This window comes from Brachionichthys hirsutus, chromosome 18 (assembly GCF_040956055.1).
Source record: "Brachionichthys hirsutus isolate HB-005 chromosome 18, CSIRO-AGI_Bhir_v1, whole genome shotgun sequence".
Lineage (NCBI taxonomy): Eukaryota > Metazoa > Chordata > Actinopteri > Lophiiformes > Brachionichthyidae > Brachionichthys > Brachionichthys hirsutus.
Genome location: NC_090914.1, coordinates 5,583,319 through 5,610,741, shown reverse-complemented (window position 1 = coordinate 5,610,741; position 27,423 = coordinate 5,583,319). Strand labels below are relative to the sequence as shown.

At 43.6% G+C, this 27,423-nt stretch overlaps 3 protein-coding genes across 3 annotated transcripts; 2 read left to right on the top strand and 1 right to left on the bottom strand.

Annotated features, from left to right (window-relative positions):
• Nucleotides 1-9,417: 9,417 nt before the first annotated feature.
• Nucleotides 9,418-10,738, top strand: cipca (CLOCK-interacting pacemaker a). Its single transcript, XM_068752394.1, has 3 exons — nucleotides 9,418-9,526; nucleotides 9,618-9,778; nucleotides 9,882-10,738. The coding sequence occupies exons 1-3, from the start codon at nucleotides 9,421-9,423 to the stop codon at nucleotides 10,671-10,673; spliced, it is 1,059 nt and encodes a 352-aa protein (XP_068608495.1). The 5' UTR covers nucleotides 9,418-9,420; the 3' UTR covers nucleotides 10,674-10,738.
• Nucleotides 10,739-12,812: 2,074 nt separating this feature from the next.
• zdhhc22 (zinc finger DHHC-type palmitoyltransferase 22) lies at nucleotides 12,813-13,728 on the bottom strand. The gene is made up of 2 exons (XM_068752388.1): nucleotides 13,170-13,728; nucleotides 12,813-13,084 (listed from the first exon to the last, which is right to left on the bottom strand). Exons 1-2 carry the CDS (start codon nucleotides 13,726-13,728, stop codon nucleotides 12,813-12,815), a joined length of 831 nt encoding a protein of 276 aa, XP_068608489.1.
• Nucleotides 13,729-17,558: 3,830 nt separating this feature from the next.
• On the top strand, nucleotides 17,559-27,189 carry tmem63c (transmembrane protein 63C). Its single transcript, XM_068751809.1, has 22 exons — nucleotides 17,559-17,777; nucleotides 18,189-18,268; nucleotides 18,637-18,724; nucleotides 19,486-19,523; nucleotides 20,254-20,396; nucleotides 21,224-21,275; nucleotides 21,390-21,498; nucleotides 21,956-22,029; nucleotides 22,142-22,222; nucleotides 22,306-22,426; nucleotides 22,630-22,763; nucleotides 22,890-23,012; nucleotides 24,054-24,207; nucleotides 24,296-24,402; nucleotides 24,928-25,014; nucleotides 25,115-25,180; nucleotides 25,266-25,428; nucleotides 25,509-25,614; nucleotides 26,100-26,267; nucleotides 26,370-26,482; nucleotides 26,573-26,647; nucleotides 26,959-27,189. Exons 1-22 carry the CDS (start codon nucleotides 17,571-17,573, stop codon nucleotides 27,187-27,189), a joined length of 2,520 nt encoding a protein of 839 aa, XP_068607910.1. The 5' UTR covers nucleotides 17,559-17,570.
• The last annotated feature ends 234 nt before the right edge of the window (nucleotides 27,190-27,423 follow it).

Genomic DNA, 27,423 nt, shown 5'->3' with positions numbered 1-27,423 from the left:
TATACTGAAGGAAGTGGTGTTTATCTAAATCAACATTTATATTGACCCAAAACCCTGTTTTGCTGATTTGTGTTGTCCGCAAACAAAAAAATTGATATAATTTAAGAGCTTTAGTGGAATAGTTTCAGGTATTTGGACTTTCCATGTTGAGTGGCAAGTAAAATTAATGGCAATTAGTGGCAATGTCATTAGAGTTAACATATGAGTTAAAAAAGAAGGAGTTGTAAATGTTGCCTTTTTAAAAATGGAATTGTTAAAAGCAAAATGTCCGTTAACCATGTTCACACTCAAAAGAAAATAAATACAGCCCATAAATCCAAACTTCTGTTTACTACACTGTGATTTTTATTAATATAAAGAAAGCTTTAGAAATGCTCATGCATGATATTTTTGAGTCAGACATGCAGTTTGACAGGTTCCAGTCTTTAGGAAAATCTAATCCTCTGCTCACACCTCCTTTATATTAAACCACAGATATCAGTTTGGTCAATCTACCCAGCTTCCTCTCAATAGGAAACCAAATCTTGTTCCCATTTCTTTTTTTTCTTCTTTTTTTTACAATTGTCAAAGTATAATCCGGTCAGATTTCTGCGGAGTAACTCGAGTAACTCTTTCCAGAAACAACCGAAACCATTGTGGCACATTTAGCACACGCTCAGTTGATGTTTCTTGGTGTTTTGGCAACGCTGTCTGATCACAGGCCCCGAGCAGACCACCCTAGAGACCCAGCTGGATACTGTCAGACCTTCAATGGCACCACAGTCATTGTCGGCTCGCCCACCACATTGTGTACAAAACAGAACGAGCCTTTCACCAGTGGTGGATGAGAAGAGATAGTGTGACCTGCAGGCCCTGTGAAAGGCCGGAGAATTAATGCCACGGTCATGGTGTTGATGATGTGGAATCTAGCTCAGTAAAGGATGGAGGAGGAGGACGGCAGCTCCGTTTCTCACTCGCCTGGCTGACTCTGTGTGCTGTTTGTATTCACATGTTCTGCTTTACTGCCCTCTGCCCTGATTGGGCCTATGTTTGTTCAGCAAGTTGTAAATGTGGGTGCTTTAACAGCCTGGACTATAGCTGGGATGTTTGCCAGCAATGAGTTTTTAATTTTTCTGCTAACTTTTCTCTCTGTGTGCGACCCCTAAATCACCAAGCTCTGTTCAAGAACAGAACTCGTTGACAGACATTTGCAGACCCTCTGGGACAGCTTTGTAAATAATGGTATGCTGCCATTGTTTGCCAGAGTGAGGAGGAACCGAAGAGGCGTTTGCAAAACCAGTCCAAGTTAAAACAAGTTCAGAGCATTCCTGATCATCTTAATCTATGAAAGTGGTCCAAATGTCTTCTTGTTGCTATAGATGCTGTTCCAAGTCTTTAACTGTTTATTCCCCAACCAGGAGATTTAACGAGAACATGTCAAGAATCTGATGCTACAGCTTTTTATACCACTTTCATTCATTCATTCATTCATTTCTCATCTTGTCTTTCGTGGCTTATCCGAATCCGGGTCATGGGTTTATGCAGGAGCCTATCCCTACCGAAATCGGGGGGAAGACAAGGTACACTCTGGATAAGTTGCCAGTTTATTGCAGCCCTTTCATGTCATATTATTTGGAAATACAACACAGCTGATCACTGGAGGAAATGAAACATCTAGATTTCTTAATGCAGACTCTAAAGTCATGTCACATCGCAAGGATTTGTATCATCCATATCAGATCCAAAAAAAACATATCATGCATTTCATTTTAATTATCTCACATCTGTAAGTCATCTGCTGCTCTCTGTAAGAACCTCATGCTGACTCTGTCTGGCTATCAGCCAGAGTACCTGCTGTTGAGTTACCCATGACCTCCACAGCTGGACCCTTAAGGTTGAAAAATCTCCTGTGACCTTTATGCTGTGTGCCTTTCATATTTTGTTTTTGAGTCCCCACACATGATGCCCTTCCTCTGGCAGATGGAGTTTAGTAGAGGTTAACCATGACGACTTCAGTTGTGTGGGAGTGGAGAATAAAGAGTGCCGGGGCCGCTGTGGCCTGACAGCAGGAGCCCAGGGACGAAATGGTCCAGAGGACGGAGCAGAATCTCAGCTAGCAGACTTTCAGTAGAGTCCTGGGTCTGATGAGTCAGAGTGAACTTGTTGAATTCAAGCTCCTAGTGAATTGGGCCAAGACCCTGATGGCCCTTCTCTCTGTTGTGTGATTGTTTCCAGCCTGATGACTGGATGGCCATTTAGTTTTATGTTAAGTCATTTCACCTGTGATTTCAACTTCAATCAAGTATTTCAGACGTCTGACAGAGTTTTGGAGTGCGACCTGCTTTTACCTTGTTAGTTTGCGAGGTCTGCTGCTGAATCGCTAACGTTTTCATCGTGGGAATTTTTTCATGTCTGCCGGCTGGCTTACTTACAGTTACAGGAGGATCTCAGACAGCTGACGCAGGATCTAAAAAAACAGGGATGTGTTCATCAAGGGCTTTTCATCTGTGGCACCACACATACTGAACCGTGCCACTCTGTTCAAGGAGATTCCAGCTGCTGTGCAAATTTCCATGCCATCCACTTTGAGGATGGTCCCCATTGGATCGAGGAAAGGAAGGAAACACTTGTTTATACTTGATTCTGAAATCCTCAGCAGATAAGTACAACCTGCTGCTTTTCCTCAGCAAAGAGCTCCTGTGTGTTTTTGTGTGGAGCAGTTTGTGTTTCTTTTTCTCGTAGAAAGGTGCTACAGTAATAATTCCTGATTGAGTGGATTATTCAGTTTGAAATACATCTCTGAAAAGGTTGTCAAGAACCAAAAAAAATATTAGACAATTACTCACGCGATGACAATTACAGTCTTGTTATCAAAGTAAAAGAACCACGTGCCGCTTACTGCAAACCACAAAATAACTGTTCCCTTACCTTTAACAATTTCATATTGTAAACTGCGATCTCATTGCATGCATGTGCGTTGTATAATGTATGGTTTTAGTCATGAATGTTTTTTACATTTCCATCTGCAGTTTCTTCCGGGGCTCTTTTATGTGCTTTGTGCAATCAAGTCAAGTCAAGTTTAGGCCTTGTTCACAGTTATTCTCAAAGGCATTCACACGCACGTCATAAAAACAATCAAAGAATACGGCCCACGGCAATGTTTGACCCTTAAAATACTCTTGATGAAAAAGGTCAACTGGGAATGACAAGAAAGAAATGTGACTACTTCCACCTCTGGTATGTAATGAACAAGTTTAAACAGCATTCACTGATTTCAATCAGTTCCCTATTCCACCAGAATTACCGTACTATCGTTATTTATCAGCCAAGTGCACACGGTGGAAGGGTTTGCTACGTGAGGATCCTCGTGCAGCCGCTTTTAAAACGTTGGCAGCTCTCGAGGCCAAGCTCAGGTTGTCAGGTTTACCCCAAGCCTGAGATCAGAGCCACAATCCACCTCACCACATTTCTGATCACAGCCCAAAAAGAAAAAGCCCTTGTGATCGGAGATGCCTCATGAGAGACCAGACCGCAGAGCGAGAGAGAGAGAGAGAGAGAGCAGATTATATGTCAATTAACACTACAAAAGGATCTATTTGATCATCCCCATTATCACATGATAATTTAAACGGAACTCTGACTTTCCCATGCTGGGTATAAGGCCGATTCCACCCCGTGGTGCTGCTGCAGCCCAGACGCAGTTCGGTGAGCAGCACTCTGCAGAACAGCTCTGTCGGAGGAACAGCTGGACTTTTTGGCCACGTGACTTTTGGGAAAAAAGGGAGATGCCTGAACAGATGCAAGTGGATTACTGGAAGCCGTTATGTATCTTCTTACAAGTGTCATAAAAGACACTTACAGAGACGATGATGACATGTCTATCAGGTTTTACAGGAACCGCATTTGTGTGAGCTTGAATTATCCATCACCATCGAAACGGAACACTCCTCCACTCATTTTCTTAACAATGGATATATTATGCCTTCGATTTTTATTCTCACCCTCAAACTAATGAGTTCATTATTTTTGGAAAGTTCTTTCCAGTCAGTTTGCTATTAAATGACAAGCTTTAGTCCAACGCTGTTCATTTGCGTCACTATCGGTGTCACAGTATTCATTTCTTCAGGCGTGCATGTCCCCAAGAACAGAAATACAACACCATTAGCAAGAAGAGGCTGCTGTCTCTCTGGCTCTTTCGCTCAAGGGCATTTTTATCAAGCATAGATTTCCGTTTCTGAGATGGACTCAACCGGAGGTTTTGTGTTTTCCCAGGCAAATGAGAAATATACTCTGTTTATAAAGCAATGATGGGAAAAAAACAAGACAGAGAAGGAAGTCCTCAATGGGAAAATAAATAGGAAGCTGAATCTTACACCACAGGAAAAGGTATTAAACCTCAACAGTTGGACACACAGAGAAATGGCGATGTATATGGCAGACCGGAGCGGCTGCAGGTCAGAGAGACTTTATCAATGCAAGGTGGATAACTAGACTGTTTGATTTTGCTTTATCCCAAAGTAGTTTCAGTTTATTTCATCACATTTCAAACACAAGTGTGTAAGATGTGTATTAAATTGAAATGAGGAGCATCATCCCCTTCTTCTGCAAACATATTTGTTTGCTATAATAAATCACTTTGATCAAATGTTGGAGGTGTTCCACTATCATTTGTAATCTCAGAAACCCACAATGACTAATCAATGATGGTGTTACTCCTTTCATGTTTTGCAGAGTCTACCCTTGTCAGACTTAAACGGCACAACTGCAGGTAAGAATTTCTGCTTGTCAGGTTCTTAAATCATCTGTCAGTGGTTGGGAGGGGGGGGGAGGGGGGGGGATAATATCCAACTATTATCTTGTAGGCGAGACAACCTCAATCGTCTTGCCGACAGCCGTTTTACACGGGTGTTGCTGGAAACTAGCTGAATACGAGAAGCTGGGCACACCCCGGACACGTCACCAGGCCACACACAGACAATCCCTCATGCACACACTCACAATTCACTTAAATTGCATGTTTCTGGAGGCGGGAGAAAACCGGAGAACCCAGACAAAACCCACACGGACACGGGGAGATCATAAAAACTTCGCACAGATAGGACTGGAATCCGGTGCCTTCTTGTAGTGAAGTGACAGCACTTCCCACTGCGCCACCGTGCCGCTCCAGGGAATAATAGTCTTCGCAGTGATTGAGACTCTTCGCACGCACTGTTGATAAATATCACGTACCACTCTCTTAGAATGTACGCAGGTTTAAGGAATTTGATCTAGATGTAGAGAAAAGCAGGACAACTCTGGACAAGCAGCGATTGCCCAACTGGCTACTCCTCTTCCTCCCTCAGCTTGGCTCAGGGAGCTGGAACTGGCCATTGAACTGGCCCTTTGCTCTGCACTACATTAGTTCATGGCCTCGTCTCCCTACCAGCGATGCTTCCCCAGCCAGCTCCTCCCAGCCTGTCTGCCTTTATAAACAGCTGTTGTGGTGTTAGGCTCCATTCCGTGACCTCCTGGGGTCACTGCTGTCCCCGAGGTGCCCACGGGGCAGCTCAGCTCCAGCTCCAGCAGGGTTCTGTTCATAGCCATGTTGCTAGTGTTTGTTTTTTCTTCCCTTTCTGTTTGTCCGGCCATAGTCGTCCCTCTTCCTCCCCCCACAGACTGAGCTACTGGGACACTTTCACACATATATCCCCCCCCCCCCCCACCCACACACACACACAGGAAAACACACTGTAGATTAAACAAACATTTTACTTCAAAATGAAAACAGGAAACACACTGGCGTATTGCAGCTGGATTTATGTTTGTACTTACATGATATAAGGTTCCCTTTACTGGTTTATTATGATAATTATGGGGACTGTTTGTGAGCACTGAGCTCTAAATGTAGATTTATCCAACCAGACCTTCTGATCAGCGCCTATAGTTATTCTCTCTAAGCAAGATTCCTTACAAGAAAGGACGTAGCGCACACTCATCTTCCTTCTCTCACCCATAGTTTTGCTGTTCCAAGACGTGTGGGGTCGCAGCTTCTGCCGGACCATTGAGAAGCTGGTGGAGGTGGTGCAAGAGTATCCAACCGAGGTGGAGCACATCTACAGCCCCTCCTGTGTGCCACTGGTGAGATGTGCTGGTTGCTGTGGGGATGAAAACCTGGAGTGCAATCCCACCCAAACCACAAACGTCACAATGCAGGTAGAGCATTATGCACTATCATTGTTAAAGTGCGTTGGGGTTCGCATCGTCGGCGAACCCGGTAAGGGCAAGCTGGGATTTCAACGTATACCAGCCACTGCTTCTTCAGATAATTTTAACTCACTTCATTCCTCAGCTGTTGAAAATCAGGCCATCAGAGCCGGATCAAGAATATGTTGAGATGACTTTTGTGGAGCATCAGACATGTGAATGTAGGTAAGAAAACAAGTCAGCATGTGTGACAAAAATATTCACAAGTCTGCAAATAAACAAGTTTACATATCGGACCTCTTTATACATACTACTGATTTACAATAGCAAAGTAATGCTTACTAAATATATATATATATATATATATATATATATACAGGTTTCATTGTTAAAAGAAACCCCTGTTGACCAACAACTTGACCAACATTTTGTGCGGTCAAAATATTTTTACCTTGCTGGCGACGCTTCCGGGATGTACCCCGCCTTTCGCCAAAAGAAAAGCTGAGATAGGCTCCAGCAGCAGCCGTGACCTGCAAGGCGGATAAAGCGGACATGAAAATGAATGTTTGTTTCCCTTAAACTATAACTGGTAAAATAAGTTCTTAGTTTATACGTGGAATTTCTAATAGACAGGAAAGTACTTGGTGACTTTAACATTTCACTCTCATGGTCATTTTAATTTATTGAAACATTTGCTTTACAGAATCAGGACACCCATTTTGAAGATTGAAAGGTAAGAACATGTCAACATTGTCGGAAAAGAGAATATATTGTCTAACTCAGAGGACATTGGCTGATTGTTTCCCCCCACCCAACCTCCTTGTAGGAAAAAGCAAAAGGGAAGAGGAAGGAGGAGAAAAGAAAAAACAAAAACAAAAGAATGTGACAGGTGATGAGACAATCGGAGAGAATTCATTCAGCCTCTGATGATCAATAAATTAAAGATGTGTTATTCTTTGTTATTCATTTCAGGTGCCAGATTCCTCGTAGGTAACTGCAGTGGCAATTTGCCTCACCGTGCCTCACTATCCATTTCCAACAGAGCAACAACATCAAGTCCACTCATCTGTGGGTGTGTCTGCAGCCGGAGACTCAAACAGCTGGGATGTTCTGCTTTCAAGCCCTCTTCCTGATGGGTACTGTATTTGTAATGACAAGCCGCAACAGGAAGTGTGTTTCGATCGGTGGAAATGCTGCCGTGTTGCGCACCTGACACAATGGACACGCCTGGGAGCCAGTGCAATTTAGAACCAAACAGACCAACGCCTTCTCTTTTGAATTTGTTATTGCCGTGTCAGTCGTTGTAATTTGGTCATTTCTTTGGTATTTAAAGATATTTACACTTGTTTTTAAAACTATATTTATTGATACAGGTAGAATATACTGTATTTGGACCAGCAACCTTTAAAAAAAAGTTTGTATTTGTCAATGTCCCAACATTATTCAAGATGCTTTGACTTGTCAAAGCAGCATATACTGAACTGAGTGTGCAGCTGCTTTGTACATACACTGATGTAACGTCTCCCTCTAGTGTTTATAGAAACAGTGTTCAATACTGTACAGGAAATTCTTTCTTTCTATGTAAATTAGACAAATACGATAAGACAGAGAACAGCGTCAGTCACAAACATGACATCAACAACCTGTCAGTTATTAACATCGAGTATAAGATGCTTATTATCAATTCAGTATTAAATTGGAATGATATTTATCGAACATTTTATGTCCGCAGACAATTGTATTTTAAATAAGTACCTGATAAAAATTGTCAAAAATCTCAATTGTTTTTTGGAGTCAATCACTATTTCTCTAGTGTTTTGAAATGTTGTATAGAATATTAAGTGCGGGTTATATAAATGACTATTGAATCTAATCTTAGCTGTGAGAAAAGTAGCAACTGAGGAGGAAAATGTGCTCCGAGTGAGTGACTGAGCCTGAGTAAGCAGGACTGCAAGAGAAAGTGTACTAATAATAGTAACAAATCAATTTGTTTCAAAGCACATCAGGAAATCCATTATAGGAAACAGAGCCAATGTGACATTCCCAGTAGAAATGGGCAGATCAATACGACACTCAACCACTACTCATTTAGTATGCCTATGAGTGTTGATTAAGATTGTTTTTCCTTTTCAAGTTATTGAAAGGTTCTGACATGCATGATTCCATTTAGCTTTATCCTTTCCGCTGTCAGATATGTGGCGTATGTGTCCATCCTGGTGACACAAGACTCCCATAAACCCACTCCGCATGTCTCTTCCTTTGTCTGTTTGTGGAAACACTGCAGTAAGAAAAGGACCAGTAATTACAGAAACATTTTCCTTATGTATTTTTGTTTTCATGTACTACATAAAGAACGTCTCTATGAAAATGTAAAAAGTAACATTTCTACTGTATTATTATTATTTTTTCATTTGGATATTTATTTTATAATTAAATTGTTATGGATGTCACCTTTTCTTGTGTGGTTCATTTTTATTTATTTTTTATTAGTCCATTCTCATAGAAAACTAAAACAGCAGCTTTCTAAGATATTGAAACAATGTGTTATTTAAAAAAAATAATTATTTAATCCATATTATCAACAGGATGTTATGTTGTCAAAGCAATAACAAAGGTTTGTTTATGGCTGCGATGAGAAAATCCACCACTTCCAATAGGTGGCAGTAGTGAGACGCTTCGGATGCAAACTAGTAGCTCCCATTGAATCCCAGAGAAGAAGAACCTAGAGCACAAGCTAGTCTACCATTGAATCCCAGCGAAGAAGAATCTAGAGCACAATCGAGTAAGACTACAGGAAAACTGCAGTCTTGTTTTTCTCAGTTAATACACATCTGTTTTCAAGCAAGGGCTGAATCGACAAGGTTTGCTAAAATCATATTATTTGCAAAATGGTTAATCAATAATCTTGTAGTGAGCTGTTTTACCAAACTACGTCAGATAGTGCTAGCGTACTAAGCTAACAGGGCAGTAAGAGCGACTCGTGGATACAGAATTGACATGTCGCATATTAACGTTGTGTTCACTACAGCAGCGTTGTTGTGTAAATAATGACATGTCAAACGTAAATGTGGTTTGTAGTTATATCAGCTGGTGTTTATAAAGTTGCGCATCTTGCAAGGCTACCTATATTATGTTAACACAGACACTAGCATAAATGTTTGCTTCCAGAGCCCTTTTTTGCGTACTGAGTGAAAAGTGCCGCCGACACAAATGTATGACTCGACTTTGTTGTGTTTTTTTTTTACAGAAGAGAGCAGCATGAGTCGCTTTAGTAGACCAGACCAACACCGGACACCAATGTTCACCAGGGCAACACACCTCGGAGCATCCAGGCCTGACCTGGAGAGAGACTCGGGCTTCTCAGGTTTGAGTTAATTACATTACACAGGGACAGGTATCCAGGAGACAAGTGAATGTATTGTGATGAGACCCGCAGCTTGTCTTTGCCTTCTCAGACGCTAGCTCTGAGCACCTCAGTGCGGTTGATGCGACCGACTCTGAAGACGCAGGATGGAATGGATCCGTAGTCCGAGCGGCCCGGGACGTGGCCGTGATGGGGGGCTCATACACTGGACTGCCTCCAGTGATCGTCATGAATAACTTTGTCCTGAAACAGGTAAATCACAGGGTTATGATTCTGATTTGTATTATTATTATCATTGTTATTAAATTAATAATATTGAGGATGATTGATGATGAAAGGTTTTATTTTCCTCTAGCCGTCCTTGATGACTCCAGCAGAAAAACAGATGGGTTTTCCATCATCCGTGGAAGTGTTGCCGCCATCACAGGTTGTTCTTCTCCAGCCCATGGTCTCAAATAGCAGCAGCAGTTCACAAAAGACTTCCTCTGAAACTATCCGGCAACCAAAAAGCTGCGTGCCCGTCCGCAAATCATATCCCAGAATTGCCCCACTCCCCTCTGACAAGCCTGCCAAGAGAATGGCATCTTCCCGGTTGAGGGTAGGCTCAAAGTCGGTCCATGACCAGCAGAAAAGGAGGCACTCCATTAGCCGCAAGCGTCGCAGCTCCTCCAGCCCACAGCCGGCACGGCCGACTGCAGTCAAGCCCATCCCCACCTTTGAAGCAGCAGTCAATCAATCACAGGTAACCGAGAGACAGTTCGGTGACAGTTCCTCCTCCCTGCTGGCACGGACCGGCCCTCTGCCCCCCTACACAAATGATTTAATGACAGAGATGGACAGCGACGGGGTGCACGCTGCCAAATATCAAGATTCCTCATCAATAGGCAGTGAGAAACTGGTACGCTTCAGCAATACCTACAACATGCTCAGCACGTGTGGCCTGCTGGGGATCACGATGCGCACAAAGCGGCTGATCAAGGAAAATCAGGACACCCAAGGCCAGCTGCAGCAGCTTCAGGAGCAAACGGCTCTGCTGCTGGAGGCCCTTAGCAGTGGAGACCCACAACTGTGGTCGAAGCTGCAGGTCTCATTACAGCACACAAACACAGAGCAAGGCGGCGGGGAGGGTCAGAGGATGCAGGAGTAGTTGGACGTGACCAGCGGCTCTCTGTCAGAGCTCCACAAGATGATTTATAGACACATTTTACAGTAGAAGCTTTCTGAACGGGTCATTGTAAACCACTGATATATACTGCTTATAAGTACAGAACATCCTAAACTGGGGAATTACTGGGGCTAATAAATTCAGAACTGCTGGAATGAAATGAAGCTGAAGCACGCTAGCTGAGAAAGCGCGCTTAAATTCAAACCCTTGCCTATAATTGGTTTCTTGCCTCTCCTGCTTCAAAGCGATATTTGTCATGCAATAGGGCTATGGCTTCTATGTATCGAACTTGTCATTGCATTAAATGCATGCCTTACAGATCATGTGAGTATTTGTGGGGATACTTTCTTATACATGCCTTGAATATGACGTCTTTAGAGAAATCATGCGCATCATTTAGACCTTATATATCAAATAGAAAACCAGGGAGCATCATAATTTAGAAGGGCAGTGTCTTGTACAGATGATGATGAAGCAAAAATAACGAGATGCATTCTGCACGAGAAGCAGATGTTGCTCATAGAATCCAGAAAGATGTCAAATCGTCGTATTTTTGTTACTTCATGTCACTATTATTTATTTAATTCTATTTTTACCAACACTTAGGGTGTGTGAATGCCCAGAAACCATTATGATGAGTCTGCTTTGGTGAAGGAAGCTAAAGACACCGTTTAAGAACTACATGGGGATTTGTGAAAGCATTAACTGTAGCAAGTCAAAGTGCTGTAGCATTTATTATTTTACTTATGACTTTGCAGGTTTTCCTGTCACGTTCATTTCTGCTGCATAGACCTAAAGTGTATTTATTGATACTTAAATACAAAGAAATGACATTGCATTTTCATTTTGCTGTTTTCTGCACTTTAGTTTTATGATTTCTAACATTATTTTGACACAACTATTACTATTATAGGACATCCTGTCTTCATGAGATATTGTTGATGGATTTTTTTTTCCCTTGATGCCGTGCCTTTTATATGTCCATAGTTGTGCTTAGATTAAGAGCATCATGTTGAATGTATAGGTCTCCAAAAAAATGTATATGCTTACCTGAATCAAGACAGTACATCCAGAATTACTGCAGGAACAGCACTTAGACAAAGTCCTGGTTAAAGGGTATTTATTTCGTAACAACACAATACTGTTACAATAGTGTCTAATCTACATCTGCAGTTCTAAAACTAAGAAATAAGCAATCCACTCTTTGTTTCAAAGGAAAGGGGGGTGGGGTGGGGGGGTTCCTGTTATTTGAAATGTGTAATTTCTCCTTAAGTATAAAACTGTTGAAAATCATTTTCTCTCTGTCATTTATCCTGGATTGTAGTTATTAAAAAAATAATGGACACTTGCTGTGGTTTTAATACTTTTATTGGTATAACAGAAAGACAAAAACGACGCAAACATTTTAATTTAAATCCAGAACAGCTTTGAAATCATGTGGAATAAGTCAGCGGCCGCAGCAGCATTGAAGTCCTTGCTGCCGTTACACAGGCTTCTACAGGCAGTGCAGTCAATGACTCATCTTTGGGGTCATCTGTTGAGGAGTTTATGGCACATTGTGAACAGTAACCCTGGATGACAACATGATCACCTTTCCATTCCCCCCCGCCCAAAAGGAGCATACTACTACACCTTAATCCCACTTCCTTGAGGTGCATTCACTTGGGTAGAAATCATCAGGTCTGATATTTTATCATTTTAGTGTTCTGTGGCTTCCTTATTTGCTAGCCCTTAACGCTATATTGTTCTGTGGTAAGAACTTTGACACATTAACTGAATGTAACGTTGTATTGTATAAACAAATGTTCAAGAGCAGCACACTCGACTGATAATCTCAGCATCTCACGGCACAGGTTTAAAATGTGAGGCAATGAATGCATGCTCTCCTAAACCATCTATGGTTTGACACGTGAAACTATTAGCTTTAATGCTGCCTTGTCAAAAGCTACTCAAAGCATTGAACTATTGCATTTTAACGTTTCACACTGATATATGGCTCCTTTCCTTAAGGGAATGTGTCCATTTAGTATTTAAAAAATAAAGCACCACATGGATCACAAGAAAGCATCAACAACAACCAATGCGATCCGGTTGAAGCCATAGATGCGACTTGTTTATTGCTCAGCCTTGTTTGTGTGCGTCTTCAGAGCTCGTCTCCACGGTTTGCACGGGCAGAATGAGTCCGAGAATCCAGCGGGCGCCAAAAACATCCTCGAGGTTGGCTTTCCAGGGACTTTGGTTGCTGTGCCGCTGCCCTCGCTGCATCTGACACCAGGTCTGTCCCCGCGCCACCAGCAGCACCTGCTGGCAGCAAAAACAAGCACAGACGAGACCGATGCCGAGCCACACGTAGAGCATCAGCACCACGAACAGCTGCAAGCCCGAGCTCGTTCCTGCGGAGACAAATCAAGAGGGAGCGTAACATTCGCAAGATCTTTATGTGGATTTCATAAGTTTCAATTTACCAAAACGGCTTACCCATGAAGAAGTAACCAGCGGACAGTGGGAGGAGAGTCAGGAATGTCAGTGGGTTCTCGAAGGAGGTGGAATACTCCACCGTCAGAAAGGCCACGCCAAGAACCAAGCAGTACAAGCAGGTGCACGACGTGTAGATGCAGAACATGATGAAGTAGCGCATGTTTTTGTTGCCAATGCAGTTTCCAGTGAAGAAGCAGTGGTGGTCTCTCTTAAGAATAACCTTCTTGCACAGTTTGCAGAAGTGGCGACCGTTGAGGAGGTAGTGGGCGTCCACTTTGTCCGAGCAGTGCGGCGAACACACTGGAACTGCAGTCTGGTTGGCGCTCTCGGCAGGATATATAATAGTCATTATGTAGTTTCCCAGCGCGTTGAACATCAGGAACAGAAAAACAACCACGTGAAGAGCCGTAGCCCCCCCGAGCGAAGCGACGTCCGGCTTCGGGAAGAGCGTTGGGATGAAGAAACAGAAGTGTAAGATGAAAGTGGCCGCTGTTGCCACGAAGAAGTACGCAGGCGCCACCGCGTTGAGAAGCCTCAGCTTCAACATCCTTGTGAACATGTCTGTAGAGAGGACACAGTGGTACTGATTTAGGCCCACTTATTTCTGCTATCATTGAAGGTTAATGTAAAATAAAGACCTTTACTGTGAAATAAGTTCACAAGTCTCAAGTCAGAGTAAAAAGAAAATGAGAGAAGATTATGCAAAAAACTACAAAATTCACATAATTATATATAATGTCAGCCAGCAGTAAATTAATGTTGTCATAGTTTCATTTTCTGTTATGCCTTACACATTTATTCAGATGGAAATATTTTATTTTAATGTTTCATTGGCTCAGGTGTTCAGATCTGTTTCCATGAAGCGTTTTGTCAGAATAACACGCACTTATTAGGCCAGACGGCTCGTAAAGAGGACGTGATCTCTGCTGATGAGAGAAACTGGATTTGAAGTGGGGTCTGGGGAATCTCCGGGGCTACAGAGAATACCAAAAATACCTCAGCCTTCTTCTGACATCTCCAACACCAACACGTGCGCGTCGCAGACATTCAACCAGGATGAAACGGATAATCCACGCAGGTGATATTTCTGTTTTAACACGACAAATGCTGGGGACCCCCCCTTGTTTGAAGCCGCTGAATGCCCCCCCAGATGTCAGAAAACACAAAAAGACAATCGCTCCCCTTTTCCTTTGTTTTCTGACCGGTTCCAGTGATTGCGTCACTCCCGCGATGACGCGGTTAAAACCACGGTCCGGTAAAGCGGCGGTGATCTCGCTCCCTACCTGCAGGCGTCGGAGCGCAGAGGAGCTGTCCTTTCAGCACCCTCGATCCCAGCAGCACGTTCGTCCAAGCGCGCACTTCTCTTTTCTGCTGCTTTGTCCAGCGCCACCTGTTGGTCTGGATGCGTTTCTATGGAGAGAAATGTGTTCCTTTTTATGCAATCAAACAAAAAAATGGATTTGCAATTTAAAACAATATTTGCAAACAAGACCATTATTATATATCAACATCATAATTCCTTTTTGCAAATCTTTTTTGTTGTTGTTGCAAATCCATTTTTTGATTGATTGCATAAAAAGAAACATATTTCTCTCCATGCGTTTCCCTGCTGATCCTGGATAGTTCATCCAAAGGAGACGAATTCACGCTCACGGTAATTAGAGGTAATTGCCTTCACTGCATGTTTCTGGACCAGGCCCCGCAAAGTCTGGGTTCGAAACAACAACTGCTTGATGACAAACTCCCTATTTCAGCTACAGTGATTGGCCCGGTAATCCCGCTGATTTATTGAACCTGATTTCTAATTGGCACATCATTTTCTCTAATGATTCTCTAAAAATAGCGCATCATTTTATGCGCTATTTGTTTTCTTCTATGTTGCTAGTATACCTGTCTCCGCTCCGTCTGAAATCGGCTCCTTTCACTTTCAGTCATGCACAAACGAAAAATAAACACCTCCTTCAAATTTGACGTAAACAAGTTTTCTGCGTTAAAATGCTGGTTGACGCTCCCTTAGCAGCATTCGGCAGGTGTTTAATTGTCAGACGGCCCCCTGAGTAGGTGGGAGTTTCTGTTTCTCCGTGTTCGGGGGGGGGGAGGGAGGGACACGCAGCAGCATCCCCCATCACCAAACAGACCCGGCGCATCAGGAAGCTTTCTGAAGGTGAGCGATCCATTCTAAAACACGCGTGTCCGTTTCGGTGCGCTAAAGGCGCAGCGGAGGGATCTCGCTCATGGCGCAATCGTTTTTCCATCAAGTTACGGATCCGGAGGAAGGTGGCTGTGCAGATTGTTGTGAGTGCTGCAGTGAGCGGGGGAGCATGAATTACCTATTTATTTATTTTAAGAAAAGGATTCATTTTCTTTCCATTATTAAAGGCTGATTCTAAAACGCGGTAAATGTTCGACGCGCCCGCGCATCCTGGCACAGTGTTGTTGTTTTGGTCAGGATCAGGATGGAGATGCTTCTGGCAACGTGTCAGAATATTACACCCAAACCACGTCCCTCCATCTGAATAACACACCTATTGTCCCTCTTAGAGACAGCTGGGCTGCAGATCTTTATTCAGCATCCTTGAAGGTGTGTGATTTCTGTTAGAATAAAGACAAACACATGAGGGATCTTTATTCCTATAGCTGTGAGCACGCTCTCCATCCTCAGCTGTATTTCTGCTGTTTTCCTGTCTGAACTCTGATGATTTACTACAAGTTTAAAACCATGACCGGTTAAGAAGTCAGCCATTAGGATGACCTGTTGAATCCATGCTAATTCTGCTGCACGTCCAATGGGATTTAATGTCTCTTTGCCTTTTAAGAAGACACACCTGAGGTTAAATCAGGTCATCGCTCTCAGTTGATGTTCTTTCTTTCTTTCTTTGAATATTTGAAATATTAGTATATATAATAATTTGCACCACAATTTTATCCAATAACAGTAATAACAAGAATAACATGATTAATTAGAATAAATGTTGTCAAAGTTAGTAACACGTATGTGTGTGTGTGTGTGGATGAGCCAGTGCTACCATTTTATATTTAATGCCTATTACCTTAACATTTGATCAAACGAGTGTGCAGCGAGTCTTGAAGGAACGTATAGCTGACAGAATGCTGATCATCTTCAAGTATCACTGATTAATATTTCAGGAGACGCTAAGATGGGAGTGAAAACGTGCTATCGGATGGAAGATGGTGCGTCCTGCCGTTTCATGCAGATGATGAACAATCGGACTGTGAAAAGTGACATGTGATCCTCTTCACGAGTCCGTTCTGTCTGTTTGCTTTGGTTCTGTTTGTGAGCAGGTGGACAGCTGCAGCTGCAGCGACTGATCAAACATTAAAAACAGTAGCGCGAGTACAAAATATACATTTGTATTTCAGTTGTATGCAAATTCACATGATTTTTTCTACTACGATTAAAAGATTTAAGCACACAGACTAATTGAACAATATGAATAATTATAATGTGCACTATACTAAAACTGTTACGGGTTGCTGCGCTCCTCTCAGCCGTGCTGACTCACCTTCAGTCTTACTGGCCAATCACTGGAGATGAAATGTTGTTACTTTTAACAAGCCTTCTTGTGTTTTTCCTGCTGTGGAAACACTCTGTTATCTCATGTTTATCACCATCGTGAACAGATGTATGTGTTGTGCTGCCTTGAACGCAATGATTTAATAGAGGCTAGCTTTCCTCTTCCTGCTCCCCTCCCTGTGGTGCTGATGATGATGTGTGGTATTGGTGTGAGTGTGCATCTAAGATTGCGTCATATAGCAGATGTATTTGTAACTCCTCTCTCCAGACAAACAGCATGTTGCAGGCTGATGAGAAAACACTTTACTGACCACAAAGCGGCTGCTGATGGCATCATGGTTCGCTGTGAAGTCTTTTTTCAGATCAGCTTTGGTCTTTTTGACGTCTTCAGTGGAACGTATAAGCTCTGCTGTTTTAGATTCCTGCGATGGTAGAATGTATGGTGACACCGAATGAAGCTTTGTCAGCACTCTGTTGCTGCTCTATTCACTCAGACTGTTTATCCAGTGAGGAGTGTCGACCAGCTGGCAGTCAGGAGTGTATTGATCGATCCAGCACCACACCTTCGCTCAATGTCTCCATTAAAACGAACAAACATCATATTTCTCTGATGAGATAAATGCACGCTGTCTACTGATCATTATGTTCAGATGGAGACGCAAAATGCTTTTCTTGTCCCGCACCACAAAATGGTTCTGTCTTCTACAAGGGAGTGTGATTTTAATCTGAAACATTTTTCCTAACTTTTTCCAAACAATTGATTCAAGCTTCACTCTAATCGCAACAACCAATCACCGTGGACCCGCTGGTGTCAATGCTCTTTCGTTTAATGTCCATCTTTTCCCATCAGATATGATCCGGTGTTAATGGCAGATTCAGCGCTGTTTGTGACAAGAGCGCCCCCTGTGGACGGGGGCGCTGTGGAGCTGGATGTTCTGAGTTTCCTGGACTTTGGGGAAGAAAACAGCACCGCTGAACGATGCTACCGCTCACACTCCCGCAGCAGTGTCCTCCAGGGTCTGCCGTTTGGAGGGGTGCCCACGGTCCTCGCCATCAATGTGGTGCTCTGGATGGTACAGTCACGCAAAAACACATTTAAATCAAAACAGTACTAATTTTCATTCAATAATCATTCTACTATTGTGCACTTTGATGTGTCATCTAAAGGCCTTTTCAGCCCCGTTTGAGGCAGAATGGAAGCTGTGAAGTTATTCTTGTTCCTGAGCTCACTAGCATGTGTTCTCTTGTGCATACTGACCTCTCTCTGGTTGTTTCCAAGACAACCACATATTAGTCTAAAGAAATAGGAGGGCTTGATATTGCTGCTAGATTTTGAACCTATTACTTTAAGAAGAAAGAATTGCGTTAGGATGCAGCTCGGTTTTTCAATCGCACAGTTTGTAACAGTTTTGGATAACATTGGGCCCGGAGCACATGGAATCCCAGTGGTTGTGTAACAGTCATGGTGTGTGCCTGTGTTACAGTTCCTGCTGCTCACCTTCTCCTGTCTGAGGAAGGCTGCGTGGGACTATGGCCGCCTGGCTCTGCTGATGGAGAATGACAGGTGAACCCATCACTCATTGTCTTACACTGACATTCTCAAACACTTGTCAATGCACGACCGAAATAAGTCTCAGCGGAGCCTCCACTGAGCATGTGTGTGTGTGTGTGTGTGTGTTTGGCCAAGCAGCGATTGAATTATACTGCTTAATTTAACACACCGTTGAACCGTCAGCGGTACCGCCCAAAGAGTAATACCCACAAACACAATCAGCACACGGGCTTTATTAGATTCACTTTGACCCCTTGTGTTCCATATCTCAATGCACACACACACACACACGTAGGGATGATTTCAGGAGGTACTGTGAGAAATTCTTTTTTTGCTTTTTACAGTCACAAACATGGATCTTGCTCTGTCTATCATTCCAGTCTGACATCCCTGTTTTATGGAGAAACGAGTGAGAAGGAGAAGTCTCCATCAGAGTCCAGCCCCTCCGACTCTGAGACCAAGGACATGGTGAGTCTGTTCATCTGTTCATTCTTTTTACACAGGCACATTTTTCATTACATTTAGCTGCACATGAAGTTACGTCTGGATGAGACTTTTCCTGCTTTGTTATTTACTGTTTACTGCTGCTGCTCTTGTGTCTGTGAGTGATCTCAGAGGGGAGTTTGTCTCATGAAGAAGGTGATTGTCTCCAGCCAGAGGATTAATAAATAATCCATCGTTTGTCAGACTGCATACGGTGTTCGTGCAAAAATAGAAACAGGATGGCCTTTTGGGAGATCATGAAATACAATCACCATCAACAATACTGATCACTTCTTGTTTATTACACAGCATTGTAGTGAATTTGTGCCGCAATGACGAGTGAAAATGCAGCAACCTGCACTTTTCTAATGCAGCTCATTTATGTAACGCAATATCGTGTGAACTGCTGTAAGGGTGGATCATGACTCAGCCGGGCCGTCGGTGACTCCATGACACCTGTGTGATGAACTGAGGTCAGGCACGTTTATAACAGTGTGAATCAAAGTGTCAGGATGGAGTCATTGCTCTGCGCCTACAAAGCTGAGGCTGTAGTAAACTGGTTACTGCTCCAGGCTAGACCTATTAAATCCATCGCTGTGTCATTCTGCAGACGTTATTACCATGCAAATTGAGGATGCATGCGAAAAGCCAGGCGTGGCGGGCACAGACCTGCATGCATATGTCATTTATTATCTTCAATAACAAATCCATAGTTTTTTTCTTTCATGATTTTTCTTTCCTTTCAGGGCTTCTGTTCATGGCTCTCATCACTTTACCATATGAAGTAAGTACATAAAGCAGTTGTCCTTGTAATTATCCAGCCTTTCTGTCATCCTAGCCTCCATCCTTTTATTGGCCTCTGTCTTCAAGGCTGATGTCACTGTCAAAGTGCAAAGTCCCGTGCTATATCTCATTTAGCAGAAAAAACAAACGAGTCTGGGCTCATGTGACCACTGGTGCCGTGGTTGCCCACTGAATATTTGCACTAGCTTATGTCTGACTGCACAGAACAGATTTAGGGTTGTAAAAAAAAAAGCGATTTTCACAGTGCCCATGGTTTCCATAGTATTGTGGTGGAGTTCGGCTTCTTCTGTTTTTAGCTCTCATGCCGGTGGCTCACGCTGGGATCCCTGGGAAAGTGCAAACCCGCCCTGTAAGATCGCAATGTGTGGCCTCCAACGAGACCAGCATGCACCCCGTTTCTTTCTTTTTTCATGCTTTTTTTTTGTTCTATTTTATGACACTGGGTTTCCTGAACCTCCTGCCTGGTGACCACAGCTCCTTTATCCAAAGTAGTGGTGCCACGGCTTTACTCATGATGAGGTATAAACTGTAAACCCTTTTCTCCCGGCAGTAGACGGCGCAGCATACGTGTGCTCGGTTAAGGTTGCATGGATTTCCACCGTTGAATAATGTCTAGAATCTAAGTTTTGTCAGGTATGTTGTGCAGAGACTTTGGGTTCTCGTCGTTGTGGATTTAAGAGTTTCTGAAAGTTCCCTCGCTGTTTCTGCAGGGATGAAGAGATCCGTAGCAAATGCGGCATCGACGCTGTCACATACCTGTCCTTCCAGCGCCACATCATCCTGCTCATGATGGCGGTTTGCCTGCTGTCTTTGGCCGTGATCCTACCTGTCAACGTTTCTGGGAACCTCTTAGGTATTTTTGCTTCCTACATGATGGTCTAGCTAACCCACTGTTTGGAGAAAAAGGGATATCCGCATCCTCCAAAGAGGGGGGCACCTTGCTAGGAGAGAAGCCAGGCCCATACAGAAACAATCGGCCACATCTAGAAGTGTTAACATAACCTTGCAACATTGTGCGGTAAAGCTGAATTTAAAAAAAGCTCAATTGTCTTACATAAATAAGATCATTTTGAACTTAAAGTGACCACTTAAAACGAGCTTTTATTGTGTGAAATAAAAGTACAAAGGCATGTCATTTAAGAGTTGCAAACGTAAAAGCATTTACTCAGGCAGCAATATAGAATTAGAAAGTGCTTCATTTCCTCTTAACATACATTTGTAAGTGTCAGAGGTGGGGCAGTTCAAATACCTGCTAAATTGCAACAGAAATGCCTTCTGGCAGCTGCGTGCTTAAGCCATTCCAGAACAGGATGAGGGCAACAGTCTCCGAGGAACTGGGCTGTCCACAGAAACCTTTTTGTTACCGCTTGCTGTCATCTTATGGACCCAGTGTGTCACCCTAGCCATTGAATATGCCAACACCCATTGAGAGGCTGCCACGGCAACAGCAAGCAAAGGGTGCCCAAATTAAACCAGTGGTGTTTAGGCATGACTGCGATGCTTAGATTTTATTTTTGCGACATTTACTTGAGATGAGAGAGATTTCATTAACTTGGATGGAAACAGCTTTCTCTGAATAGTGACACTGATTTATTGTCGCCTCACGCTCCAGACTAAAAAGGAGGGGTTTTCCTTTTGGTAATTTAAAAATTAAAATGTCTTATTTCATTACTCTTACAGGAGACAGTCCTGAAAAATTTGGGAGAACAACCCTGGCTAATATTAGTGCAAAGTAAGTCCAACACTTAAAGGATGACATCAGATCCTGTTGGAATAGCATGGCGCTGTGAAGGAATGCTGGACGGCACAGTATGCATTCGTATCACCGTGTTTTTGTGCCTCACAGGGACAGCCTTCTGTGGCTCCACAGCATCTTGGCTCTGGGCTACTTCATCATCACAGTGCTGTGTATGGCTCACCATTCCATACGACTGGAATACAAAGAGGATGAGAGGGTCTTTCACCTTCACATTATGACCTTTGAATATAAAAGCGCTGCTTTGTCTTCTTCTCATCAAGTTCATTTCTCTAGCATGCTGACAATCACCTCTTAGATACATCTGTGACTGATGTCATAAAAGTTTCAGCATTAAGCATTGAGTAAAAAAAGGAATTCTATCCCTGATATATGAAAATGAATGTATTTTTCAAAGTGATCCACCCAATAACATATACACTTCACTCTGACTCACATGTGTCACCGTGTTTGTGGCGCCAGAAGGAAAGGTAGATTTATCGTCTGGAGATAATTAATCAATCAATCAATTCAGTTTGTGATTAATGATATTTCTGTCGAGACCAAAACAGAGAACTACAGAATATCAGTGCCATTATTTTTGCTTGATATCACTTCATATGATGGTAACTTAGTGCATTTCATTTTAACTACCACTACTGTCGGCTGTCTTGCAGGTAGCCAGGACACTGATGATCACATCCATTCCCAGAGAGATCTCTGACCCAGGACTCATCACCAAGCACTTCCAGTAAATGAACTTTCATTTCTAAATCAAGCTAGACCCTCTATTGGTATTTGACTTATAGCACAAGTAAGCTCTCCTCCCCTCCACTCTGATGAACCTCTGTTTGATATACCAGTGAGGCCTACCCCAGCTGCACCGTCACTGATATCCGTCTCTGTTTTGACGTCCACAAGCTGATGAGGCTGGACGTAGAGAGGTAAACTGTCTGCGGCAGATCAAGGCAACACGCCACTTGATCGGAACCGAGCTGTTTTTTTAAAGGCTGCTGTGTTTCTGCAGGCGTAAGGCAATGAAAGGCCGGCTGTATTTTGCCACAAAGGCCCAAAAGGAGGGGAAGATTTTGATCAAGACCCATCCGTGCGCTCAGATATTCTGCTGCGACATTTGTGGCTTTGAAAAGGTACTTCTTTTCTTTTTTGTAAATCAGCATAGGATCAGAAGGCCACTGCACAGGAAATGTGTAGCCACTGGATGGCACTGCAATCTCAAAGCAGCTCACATGCAGCACAAGCATATCTCAAGCCATCTTGCTCCTCTGAATCGAAAGATCTGGCTGAGAGTGGAAGAATCAGCGAGAAGATGTGCTCTAACTTTCCCCTGCAGGTGGATGCAGAACAATACTACAGTGAGCTGGAAGAGAAGCGGACAGACGAGTTCAATGCGGAGAAAAACCGAGTCTCCATGAAGAGGCTGGGCATCGCCTTTGTGACTTTCCGTGATGAAAGGATGACTGCTGTGTGAGTGAACAATAGCATGACAACAGGGTTTAGGCCCTCTCATCATGCAAACAATGTCAGAGCATAAATTCACCATATAATTCATGGATGGGGCGTGAAAAAGTGCAACTTTGTTTTGTTTTCCAGCATTGTGAAGGACCACGGCCTTGTGCGCTGCCGCCGCAGACCCCAGCAGTCTAGCATCACCACTGTGGTGCAGTCACAGAGCTGGGGTGTCAGCTATGCACCGGCCCCCAGTGACATCATCTGGTCAGTGCTGGTATCACTTTAATTGTCCCAGTACTCACGTGTTCCCTTTATTAGCTTCACATCACTTTTCTAGTAAAGGGAGAGACACATCCATTTAATATATAAGCTCATGTCCCGTGCAGGACTGTAACCTGTCCCAGCATGCACTGGACAAGACACATGATGACAGCAACAGAAACCCTTTTACAGTCGTTTACACATAGAGCACAAGCACTCTGTTAACCTACATGTATTTGGACGGTGGGAGGATTCTGGCGAGTTAGGAGGAGGAATCCCATGGAGTGGAATTTCGAGTCTTCTGCATCATTTAAGACACATTTCCCTGAAATCAACCCTGACATATTTGCTGTCTTTGGAAACCTCCAGAACATGACCGGACGTCAGCCCCAGAGCTCCGCAGGCTGTAATTCGGCTTGCTGCTGCAACATTAACTTGTAATGATGGACCTCAAAGAATCTATTTATTCAGACAAGAGACAAATTAAGCGCCTTGGCGTTGTCAGCGTGTCTGTATCAAAGTTTCCTATTTTTCATTGCGCTCTGTTAGCTCCTTAAAAGAAAATCCAAATCGCTAGACGGCAGCATTTAAATGCATTGGTATATTGTGAGGAAGTGTATATCAGGCGCATAAAGCTCTGTCTCTGTCTGTATTGAATTACCTATAATATTACCTATATATTATAGAGAAACGTAACGTAAGAAATTAGTGATGCATATGTACAGGAGATGAAACCAAACAGATGATAGTGCTCACCGTTTATGACTGGTCCTAAGGTGACTTTGTACTAGTGTGGTTTTTACACTGGCTAGAGGACAGGTGTAGGTGCTTTTCGACCTCCATCTTGAAAAGAGGGCGGCATTGAAGTGAGCTCCTCATCAACCTGCATGCCAGTGGAAACACCAACTCACACGGAGAGGCGAGCTGAGCTACTTCAGGAGGACGTCAATGCATGCAGAGTGTCCGAGGACCGTAACCGTTAACGGTCCTGTCCGTCCAGCTGGATGAACGTGGAGTGAAGCTCATTATTTCTACTGTCGCCAGGGAAAACCTGTCAGTGTGCGGATCTCGCTGGTGGCTCCGCTGCGTCCTCCTCAACATCCTCCTCTTCCTGCTGCTCTTCTTCCTCACCACTCCTGCCATCATTGTCAACACAATGGACAAGTTCAACGTCACGCGACCTGTGGAGAGTCTGCGGGTCAGATGTTCAGCCCTGTCACATGAAAGCCTACGTTTGAATTGTCTTTGTTGTTATTAATGAAGAGGTTTTTTTTGGAACATTCCAGAGCCCAGTCATTACCCAGTTTTTCCCAACCCTCCTGTTGTGGGCGTTTTCTGTGCTCCTGCCCTTCATCGTCTACTACTCAGCCTTCTTTGAGTCCCACTGGACCAGGTAGTCACTAACCATGGGGGGGTAACACTATCTTCTCCCCTCTGTCCTTTACTCCTCACATATGTAGCCGTCGCTCTACCTCTCAACTCCCCCTCCTCTCTGTCACTCTCGTATGTACTGTTGCTCTGAGCAGGTTGTCATAGAGATCTCAATGTGAGCATAATGATATGCACATGTGCAGAGGAGCAGCACATGGTGACTAGCGGGAGGAGCAGCAGAACAACTGTGCAAAAAGGAGACAACCTGCTGCACCTATGAGCACCGTTTTCTTTCTGTAACACCCCCACAAACGTGTTGGGCAGGCGCGGCGTGCAAAGGACCAAATGCAAATCAGCTGTTTTGCTGGAGTGAAGAGAGTAGCTCATGCTAATGAACCCAATGCTGAGCAACTTTAGAGGAGTCAGCTGACTTTGCATGACATTTTTTCACATCAAGAATTGATTATGTTAAAGGAAGCTGTGCAGTTTTATGCTCATTATGCATGATGTTGTTCCCACAATCCCTTGTTTCCACTCAATATCTCAGGTCTGGTGAGAATCAAGTGACGATGCACAAGTGCTTTTTGCTTCTGGTTTTCATGGTTATCATCCTGCCCTCACTCGGTCTCTCCAGGTACACCTAGAGATTCTAAAACAAAAACTTCTTTTGACTTTTTTTTGACTTTGATACTTTTCCAGCTGTATTTCATTTTTCCATTGCATTCTTTCTATAGTCTGGACCTGTTCTTCACATGGCTCTTTGATGTTCACTTCCTGGATGAGAAGCATGTGAAGTTCCAGTAAGAAGATTCATTTTCTGTTGAAATATACCTTTAATGGCATTTCATCCGCTGCATCCTCAGGTTTTATCATTTCTTGTTGCAGGTGCGTGTTTCTTCCTGACAACGGTGCGTTCTTCGTAAACTACGTGATCACATCCAGTCTTATCGGCACATCTATGGAGCTGCTGCGCATCCCAGCGCTAACGGTTTATGCCCTTCGCCTCTGCTTCGCCAAATCCCAGGCTGAGCGCATTCATGTCAAACGGGTTAGCTTAGCCTTTAATGCCAATCTTAGTTTTTTGTTTGTTTGTTTGAAGATGTGACATTGCTGTGCTTTCATCTGCAGAGTCAAGCCTATGAGTTCCAGTTTGGCCTGGAGTACGCCTGGACCATGTGCATCTTTGCTGTCAGCATGACATATAGCATCACATGTCCCATTATCACCCCCTTTGGTGAGCGGCCCTCTTTTATCCTCGGCTGTCTTCTCTCTGCATTTTCTCTTTCTCCTCCATCCATACACTCTTGTGTATGTGTGCCATCTCTTTTCATACCACGACCTCCCTCTCCTCTGCTGCCTGACACTCAGATGCAGACTGTGAGTTAGCTGCTGTACTCGCAGACACCCAGACACGGCGAGTTGTGATCCAGACGCCCACTCTGCTCCTGTCTCTGCCCAGAACTCCTCAAGTTCTATTTACTTCTGCAGTCAAATCCCAGCCCGAGCAGACTCCTTCATACATAATACCATGCGCTTATGTGAATTTGATTTCTTTTATAGACCGGCAAAAGTCGAGCAAACAGTTTTCTGAAGCAGATATTATTGTTCTGTTCTGGGTGGAACCAGAAAGACTCAAGATTTCATATAACTGGACAAACAATTTGTGATTTCTTTTTTAGAGACGTTTATGTGTATGCATATTTTCTTGCTCCCTTTCAGGTCTCCTCTATGCGATTCTTAAGCACATGGTTGACAGATACAATATCTACTATGCATACGTTCCCACCAAACTCAACCAGCGCATCCACAGAGCGGCCATCAGCCAGGTCATCGTCGCTCCCATCCTCTGCATGTTCTGGCTGCTCTTCTTCTCTGTGCTCAGATTAGGTACATCATGACGTCTGCTTCCATTCCTCTGACCATCACTGTACAACGTGCGTCATGACGTTGTGATGCTTCCATTTCTTGTTGTTCCCTCACCCCCCGCAGGTTCAGTGCATCCTATCACCCTCTTCACCTTGGTGTCCCTGCTCTCCTCTGTTGCCCTTTCCCTCTTCCGCCTGTGCCTTAGGAAGCAGCCAGACAAGTCAAGCAGTTACCAGGTTAGCATCGGCTCGACTTTACCGAGACAAGGTTCAACTGAAGATGTACAAATACGCAGAATGAGTAGTAACATCCGTTCCTTGTTTTAGATGTCTGATCAGCCAGCAGACGGGACGTTCCCTGACGCAGAGAGGTCCACTGTAACGTCCGTCGCTGCCTCCGGTGTACAGTAACATAGTTTATACATTTACTTCACTGATGCTTTACATATAAACCATAACACATTTTTGTAAATTGCATTTCATATATATGACCCAACAAAGAAAAATGATCATATCCTGACACCATTATATCAGTGAAATATTAATCAGACATTAAAATTTTATTATTAATAATAATAATAATAATAATAATTTCTCAATCTGATTATCCTTAGTGGCTGATCTGGATCTATATCATCAAACAAACGCAGATTTAAAACCAGAGTGATTTACTGTGTGATATATTCATAAACTTTTTGTCGATCTTCTTTCAGTTGTTTGTGGCGTCGGTGCTGCTGGAGCCAGAGCTGGCTTTGACCCCCATGCCCTCCCCAGCCCACCTCAGCTACGGTGCCATGGCCAGCTCGCAGAGTTCCAGCCACGGCCCGCCGGAGGAAGGGGAATGCGAGGAAGGCCATGCCCAAACTCATGAGACTGAGCTCCAAGACGCCCCAGATCCATACTGCTCCAGCCCACTCATGGACAGTCCAGTGAGCTACCAGTAACACTAAACCTCCAAGCAGTTTTAATGTGTCCCTCGCCTGCCGAACACAGATTGCTAAATGCTTCAATGCAACGTTTTCGCCGCTGGCCTCAGACTCCCGTTTAGCCGCATCAGACCCTGAGACTGGGAGAAGATGAAAGAATCTAAAGAATACAAGAGCTGTCTAGAAATCCACACACAGCAGTTTGCAAAAAATATTACCCAAATCTGTCTTTTACAGACGCTCTTATTTAAA